Source organism: Polyodon spathula, chromosome 4 (genome assembly GCF_017654505.1).
Source record: "Polyodon spathula isolate WHYD16114869_AA chromosome 4, ASM1765450v1, whole genome shotgun sequence".
In the NCBI taxonomy this organism is placed as follows: domain Eukaryota; kingdom Metazoa; phylum Chordata; class Actinopteri; order Acipenseriformes; family Polyodontidae; genus Polyodon; species Polyodon spathula.
Genome location: NC_054537.1, coordinates 22,335,976 through 22,344,863, shown reverse-complemented (window position 1 = coordinate 22,344,863; position 8,888 = coordinate 22,335,976). Strand labels below are relative to the sequence as shown.

The 8,888-nt window shown below is 36.2% G+C and overlaps 1 protein-coding gene across 3 annotated transcripts in view; it reads left to right on the top strand.

Annotated features, from left to right (window-relative positions):
• Positions 1 to 1,741: 1,741 nt before the first annotated feature.
• The window catches only part of LOC121314318 (autophagy-related protein 9A-like), a 34,411-nt gene continuing 27,264 nt past the window's right edge, over positions 1,742 to 8,888 (top strand). For 2 of the 3 annotated variants that reach the window (XM_041247441.1, XM_041247439.1), the window contains exons 1-3: positions 1,742 to 1,990; positions 5,969 to 6,112; positions 8,310 to 8,353. In XM_041247441.1, coding sequence (XP_041103375.1) covers positions 6,004 to 6,112; positions 8,310 to 8,353 — 153 coding nt within the window. In that variant the 5' untranslated portion in view covers positions 1,742 to 1,990; positions 5,969 to 6,003. The other variant, XM_041247440.1, reaches the window with a different exon arrangement.

Here is an 8,888-nt window from a genome sequence, read left to right as displayed (position 1 = left end):
ATGGCTCTCGACTAAATAATATAAAACACCGTAGGTTTTCTCATTCACATTCCCCATCTCTACGCACATCTCGTATAAATGTGCTTCAACAAACATTCCTCTGTCTACTTCCTATCTCCTGCGATGGACTGAACTTTGCCGGTCTCTCTCTCCTTCTCCCTTCCCCGTATGTCCTCGAGCCTGTGGAAACCACAAGCACACGGCATACATCTGTTCTGTGTGTGACGGCTTTGCTGTTTTTTGTCGCACTATAAACGATTTTTACTTAATACACTTCTTTTTTTCTTCAACATCTACAACATTTAACGGAACAAGTCACTCAAGTTTCCCGGAGTGATAATCTATATTCTTACGTCTTTCCTAATCACCTTCGCCAAAACAAGTGTAAAAGAGGGAGGTCTGTTTCAGTTTCTTTTTTTTTAAAACATCTATTACAATTAAAGGTTATAGTATATTCTTTTTTTTTTCCTATCAACAACCATAGTTCCCTGAGTCAAAACCAGACACGACCCTAAATAAGGTTCTAAGAGAGTCATAGTGGGCACGTTGCTGAATTAGATTAATCATTTCTGATCCTCAAGCCTTTACATTCTACTCCACCCCCTCGCAATTAGCTAATATATCCGACCCCGTCATCAAACACACATCCCCTCTCCATCCCCTATATACGTCTCCTAGACTCTCAGACCGGTCAACTCAATACACCCACCTCTCGCCCCCCGTACCGCTCGACCCTCAACCATCAACATTTCCTCACCCCACCTGCTCTAGAGGCAGATTCCAATAATTCCTCCTTGTTTTTTCACACCACATACTAAAAACTAACAAAAATCGAGTAACCATCACAAGGCTTCTCTGCCGACCAAGGGGCATCACATACATCCCGCCTGCTCATAGCTTTTAAACATAAAAATAAATTAGACTTCTCTCAACTAATCGATAATACGAACGGAATGAGCTATAGAATAATTTAAACGTTTAATAAAATTTAATTATATTGTAAAATAGGCGTGCAAAACATATCAATCCTAACACTATTCATAAGAAGGGCTCAAAAGACACAACCCGAACAAAACAGACTAAAAAAAAAAAAACAAACAAAAAACGAAAAAAACCATTCACACGGTTACGACAAAAAGGGGTAATTGCAGAACAACCCAACAGTGGGGGTGGTAGGTGTGGGTTGAAAATGTCAATCATGGGTGATTCCGGCACAGGTAGCTGGTAAAATGGGTCTAAGGATTTAGACCTGTGGTTGACCAAAATGAATTCCTTAACAGTGTTAATTTCCTTCCCTTTTCTTTAAACAGAATAGCACATTTTCTCATATACTTAGAGCCTCTTTAAAGAACCGATTGCGGCTTCATGCAATAATTGTCCCACTTACTTGCACTTACACGGCCATCTTGTTTTTCACCCACAATCCCAATTTCCGGAGAAGGACTATTATTGTTATTAATATTTAAATTCAAATTGTATTATTATAATTATAACATGTTAAAACTCATAGTACAATTAAAGTTTAGTTTTACTTAGAATTCCTAATTAAAAAATTATTTGACAACAACAAATATTCTAGAGATGTATAACGTGCACGCTTGCGATTTTTTTAGAAGAAAAATATATTATATATTATATATATATATATATATATATATATATATATATATATAATATATATATATATATATATATAATGCAGACACAGTCGGTTCAAAGGTGGTGTGGTGACGTTATTGTGACGTCAGGCAGTGTTTTGTTGACACTTGTGCTGGAGCAGAAAGGGACAAATAAACCGTAATCAAGCAGCCGTGTGTCCTAAGAGTAAGACAAAATAGAGCACCACTCATCGCAAGTATTGCACTAATATTCTCATCTGGTAATAAGACTTCACAACACAGCGTATACGAACGGAATGAGAAAGGAATAAAAAAATAAATAAAAAATCACCTAGGCTGTACATCAGGGGAGGGCAATATCTGGAGAAGAGGTAAGAACCAGCGCTTGCTATTAATTATTATGTGCACTTACCGTGCTGCATATTACGTGGGTGTAATGTATTGAGAGAATGTCTGTGTACCTCAGCTGTTACACAACTGTGCTATCGGTATTATTACACCTTAAAAAAAAAAAAAAGACATAACGCCCGTCAAACAAACCACATAAACTATGATACAGTCAGTACCACAAGTAGTGCAGGCTTTGTTTATTTAGGTAATTTATGTAAAAAAAAATAAATGAATAAAAATCGCTGTACATACTGTAACTACAGCAGTGTGCCTTAAAGGACAAAGAGAAGAGAAGCGTGAAGACAGAGTGTACAGACTAGTCTTTCATCAGAGTGGAAAGAAAGAGGGGTATATAGACAGTACAATGGCCAAAGTGGAAGCACAATGGCTAGAGAAAAGTAGCAACAGGGGACTCTTAATTATTGATGTATTGGTTTTTAACTAATATTAGAATGTGAGCAACATTAAGACGGACAGGTAGTAAAGAAGATTCCAGTGAGTGTTCACGTGATAAATTAAATAAAAGCTAACCAGCTTAGGAAGATATTGTAACTATATATTTCTGCCCTTTACATCATCATAAAAAACACCCTTTGAGTTTCAGTGAGACGCTATATTATTCATCTATATAATAAGTTAATGTTTTAATTACCTTGACATACTGCTCATAGGGCTTGGATGCCAAGTAATAATATGATACTTTATAAACATAATGTTGCATCACAGATGTGGGAATGTTCAATGTAGCATCACACATTTGGGAACGTGTACACACATGCACAAACATCTCCTGACTGGTTGGTAACCACATCAGTTGGGCTTGGGATCAGTAATTCTGACACCAGAACGCAACATATGTTCGTAATTACCTGATGTTGCCGGTAGCAATTATCAAAGGCGTCGTCTTCTTTGACATGACTGAAACCCCAAACAACACACAGTGAGTAGGTCAGACTTATTCAGAAAGCGGTTGCATGTAGACCAGCTACACCATTCTGTTTTTGAATCGTTGCCCAACAGTTGGTCAGGCTCTGCTAGCAATTCAATATTTAGCCGTAGATTTACTGTAATAGATGGATACAGGGTACCTGGCAATTTACATACTAATACAGTGGGATCCCAGTGACTACCAAGGGTTCTGAACAAAATGGCCTTAGTAGAAATGTGGTCTTCATGAGAGAGAATTGATAGTGTATTGTTAATAAACCCACTTAAATGGCCTTGTTTCACTTCTGCTACAATAACATTCAGAAAATGATTGTGGATTACTGTGTTCTAGCCATTAACCCACTTGGTTGTGACTTGGATTTTAGTTGTTTCTGTTGTCATTTATTTATTGTAAGCCTGTTTCTGCTGTGCAAGTGCTTCCCTAGTGCACTTGAAAGCTGAGTGTCTAGGGGATGGCCCTCATTGCCTCAGTACAGAGAAGATAGTCCGTTAATGTTCACGCAGCACCCTGCTAATTTACAAACGTGAATGACTGAATAGCAAGAGTCCTAAGGCCACCATCAAAGCGTACTGTGGTTATTTACACTCGTGAACAGCAGTGGAGTGTTCTTTTTATACTATAGATTTGTAATTTTTAATTGTTTGGTTTCAAATTCACTTTTCCAATACATTTTTGCTGTTGGCAGTTTGTTGCTCAGAGGAGGCAGAGTAATGTTCTGTGATGTCACAGTGAGGTGCCTCTTCGCAGTTAGTTTGCTAGCCACGGAGCCACATGTGTAGTATAAAAATGAAACATGTGCACCAGTCTGCATTGTCACACCAAATCTGTTTCTTTATCCAAATTCAACATACACTATAATATTAATTGTATCTTCCAGGTTTTTTTTTTAATCAATTGCTGAAATGGATGCAGAAGTATTTAAGAATATTAGCTTTATTAGAAAAATAAAATAAATAAATAAATAAACATTTTATAGGCCACTAAAATGTGGTTAATCACGGACCACGCCTACCAAAAACATGACCTTTTTGTGCCATGCCTGGCCTACAGGTTTGTGGGATAAATAAAAAAAAAACTAAAACTAAAAATAAAAAATAATATGGTGAATGCGTGCGTGTGCAGGGGTCAGTTTGCTCCAAAATGATTCTTATAAGCAGATTGTTTGATTCTTACAAGTGGATTATTTTAGAATGATTACTATAGGAATGATTTTGCCCCGGTGGTTTTGATCACTGTATGCGGTCGATTCATATATCAGTAATTGTTATAAAACGGAGTAATACTATGTTGCTGCTTCCTGTGTGCCCTACCTAGTGCAGTTTCTTTTTTAACATGCCACTCTGTTTTGATTATTTATTAACATGTTTGTGTGCGGATGTCTAATGACAGTACAGAAACAATACACCTATAACCATCTCCATTGTACATAGTACAAACATTACACAGACTTACTGTTGAAACACAGAAATGAGAGGACTAAGACAACTATAGTTTTAGGCTCAGTCTAGTCCTAAATAATTTAATCACTGCACCATTGTAATATCTTAATTCATTAAACTGTACTGTAGCATTGTGCCAATGATTAATGTGCATTTTCGATACATGCACTCCCAAATTCTTCAGCACTGCACCATAATTATTTCTTAAAGAGCAACTTGGTATGCGTATGGAATATAATTAATTTGTATTATTATTTAGGTCTAAGGCAGAGCAATAAGTATAAATTCTACAATATATTGCACTTTTTCCTATTGTGAGATTTTAACGTGTATCTTGCAGGCCAAATACACAAATACATTTCTGTATAGATTTCATCAATAGAAATAAAATAGTTTTTATCCAGGACAAAATCATTCCTATAATCATGCTAAAATAATCCACTTGTAAGAATCAAATAATCTTCTTATAAGAATAATTTCGGGGCAAACTGACTACAAGTAATACTGTACTGTATCAAGTGCAATGACGTGTACAGCCAATAAAGCTGTTTTTTAAATTTGAATTTCATCACATCTCGCGTGATTAGGCATGTACGCAGGGTGGATTGTGCAATGATGCAGGGAACTGGACAAGTTTGTAATCACACAATGATTGCGTCACTGCATTGTGCAGGTATGGGTTTTTTTTGTGTTCTCTGGTAGTGAAAATTAGTTTCAATAAAGAGAATACACACTAATTAAATACATACTGAGTACAGCACTGTTATTATGTGGCGGTGAGGAGAGGGGTGGGGGTGGGGGGTGGGATAGCAGCCCAGCACAATGAGGAGGTGGGGGGGATTGCAGATCTTTGCATCGCAACTGAAAATAAGTAAGCAACATATGCTTAAATACAGTGGTAGTCCTGACAGTAAAATACTGTGCTGTAATTCAAAGGTATCACCTCACGGTAGTTTATCTAGGCACCCTCGTAAGGCGATTGCTTCTTAAGTTTACTGTAAGTAGGATTCTGCTGCCTTGAGTAAACATAATCGTGCTCATATAACAAGCTGCTTACCCACGAGGACTTGTTTTAATGTATTGTCCTCAGTGATTGAGCACCATTGACATTTGTATACTGTATTTAAACTGCTGATGCACGGAGGCACGCTTTTGTTAATTGTAATCATATTGGTCTGCTTTTAAGAATCAACCGCTTATAAAAATCAAATCTTCCAGGATGGATGTGATTCTTATAAACGGAATGCACTGTAGTGGTACATACTTTCAAGTGAAAGAATGCTTGGGGGTTAGAATATAATTTAGTGCTCAGGCAGAACTGTATTCTGTTCACCGACTAGAAGACATCCTATCAATACTTTAAATTTTTTTATAGAAAATAACTTAATTCTTTTTTTGTTATTTAATACAGATTTTAATGGATTTTCTTATCAATATAGCCTAATTAATCCAAATCTGGTTTGAATTGGTGGTGCCCAAGATGGTTGCACTGCAGTTAACTAGTGACATGGTCCATTGACTGTCACCTTCCTCTTATAGTGAGTATGTTGCTTTTTGCTTTTCTTTACTAGTCAGGGAGGGAGTACTAGAGAGAATGTGAAGCACAATGACGGATTTTGAAACATATCAGGAGTACCAGCGGATAGAGGACTTTGAGGAAGATTCCCCCCCAGGAGAAGAGGACCTACTAGTGCATGTCCCTGAAGGCTTGAAAGGTGAGCTGCGTTTATCGTTGTAGCTTCCAAAGATAAGGGTGTAGAACACAACCCTTTCAAAGAACAATTTTCAAATCTATTATTCTTACCTATTGTTGGGCCTTAATTGCAAAGTTTTAAAGAATGTGTTAGACAGTTTTTTCTTTTAGTTTTTTTTTTTTTAATTTAAAAGCCATTTTGATTAAATCAAGCTTTCAATTGCTATGAGAGGGAGCATTTTTCAAAGCATCGTTCAACCATATACTTCTACTGCTATGAAAAACTCTTCAAAACACTCTTCAAAAAACACTCCTGTAAACATCCATTGCAGCTTTGTGAATAGGCCCCCATTAGCACCACTATAACAATATCCTTACTCAGGACTCTAAATTGCCAAAAAAAAAAGGCAAGGCCAAAATGGCCTTCAGTTATAGTAAATTTGTATAGGCCACCAAGGCTACTAAACTTAAATCAAAGCCCAACTGTAGGTGTAATTTTCCTTTGGATTAATAAAGGTAATTCTTAGCCACAGAAAGAAACAAAACAGTTTAACTTAATAATTATTTGCCGACAGATGCAAGAAAATGGTTTGACGTTCATGTAGGTTGTGACTTATGATACACTTGAGTAACTGCAATCACGTATAGCGCACACCTTGTGCATACTGTGAGTAGTGTGCCGCAAAGATTCTAACATTTGTATAAGGGTGCACGCTATATTCTTAATAATCATGGCAATACACCAGCTGGAATTCATTTAGTGGTTATTCATGTGTAAAGCTGAATTTCAGAACTATTTATTGGGTTGAGCCTAAGAAAATAAGCCTGATCCAATCCAGTATGCAACAAACTAAACCACTACTGCAGACTGTTGGAGTACAAAGCAAAGCTGCAATCAAGCCTGAGCTATTAGCAGTCAGATGATGTAAGAACTTCAACCACAACTGGAAAATGATGATTTGAATAATTCTATTCGATTTTTCTTTCTTCACAATAAAACAGACATAAAAGAATATTTAACATAAAAGTAAGGCTGCAACATTTGCAGTCTGCAACAGTACATCAGACTGTAGACAGATGTATTCCTCGTCTTGTAATAGTCTGATAACTATTTACTTACTACATAAGACTTTTCTTGTATTGTGTGTGTGCATGTGTTTTTTTTTTCTTTTTTCTTTTTTCCTTCCTGGTTGTGATTCATGCTGGGTCCCCCTTTCTCCATTAAAACAGTTTGAGATTTTTTTTGAAAGCCTAGAGTCACAATTTAAACTGGTTTGATTTTATTCAGTAGAATCTGTAGAAAGTTATTTGTGATTGCCAATCCCTTTCAATCCCAGTGGCAAATAAAAACAAGGCAAGTTTCCTCATACTGCCCAGTTAGTATATACAGCTCAGTCCTGCCCTAGAGAGACCTCAATTACCATTCCCCTCCAGTACTCTGATATTGAGACAGCCTGCAATGGCTCCCAGTGCCAAATGAGCCAGATTGTGGGTATTTATTGTGACATTCCCTGCTGCACACCACAGATTTAACTTAAAACCCTGAAAAAGGATGTTGTACTAATTTAGACTTTCTTTGATTGTAATTACATGTACAGAGACTGTTTGTTATCATTAACAAATTCTGACATATGTTTTTGTGTGTGTGTGTGTGTTCCAATTTACCACTGATTTACAAGATGGACAAAATAGAATAAAGATTAACTGAATAAACTGAATAAAATATAGGCTCAATGTTAAATAAAAGTACTTTTTATGGTTTTTAATTTACTCTGGGGTCTATTCAATTGATCTCAACTGTGTTGGATCTAAATACAGCCAGGGTGTTAATCATGAAAAGAAGGGGACTTTGTGAAAACCAATATACAGTACAGTACAGTAAAACAGTGTTTGCAAGTCTGTTTAAAGTATTTTAGTCTTTAAATGCAAGAACAATGCCAGGATTAGATCCTGTTTTTGATATTTATACTGTGGCTGTATTAAGATCCAACACTTTTTAGATTAATTAAATAGACCCCAGGACAGCACGTGTTTGCAGACGCTAGCCACTAGAGCGGCTTAATTTAGTTCTAACATTGAAATAGTGAGTGTATTAAAACAACTAAAAGTGGTAAACACTGATAAATTTAAATGTTAAATATAATATTTCAGTTTTTACAGCATAGCAGCCAAGAATGATTACTTTAAAAGTAAACTCAGACTTTGTTATATTTTTTCAGATTCATGGCATCATATCAAGAACCTGGATCATTTCTTCACAAGAATATCCTTTCACTTCAAATCAAATCGTTCATGCACTATGTGGTTCTTATTGGCAGCACACAAAGTTTTCATACTGTATTATTACGTTACTTTTTCTGGGTATAGGAGGGCTTTCCATAGCCATACCTAATCAAGTTTTCCAGATCAGCAGTGCCTTTTTAAATGATTCAAATTTAGTACAGTCATGGAAAGCTGAGTTTTAAATCTGCTGTGTGCTTTCATGTGACTGCTGCGTAGGGGGAGTGTGTCATTGCAATTACTGTATGGCAATTAACAGTAGGTTTGAAATGAAAGCAGGCATTTCTGATTCATTAGTAATTATAATGGTTTTATTTTTGTGCCAATCCTGACTAATAATTTACATTTCAGGACACTTCTGCTTTTGATATACAGTTCAGTGCAGTCTCTACAATTATTGCTGAAGGCATCTGTTTTAAAGGATTTATTTAATACGAAAATGTGTATCTTTAAAGATAAAGGAGGAAATTAACACTTTAAGGTGTTCATTTGTTCAACCACAGCTGAATCTTTAGAGC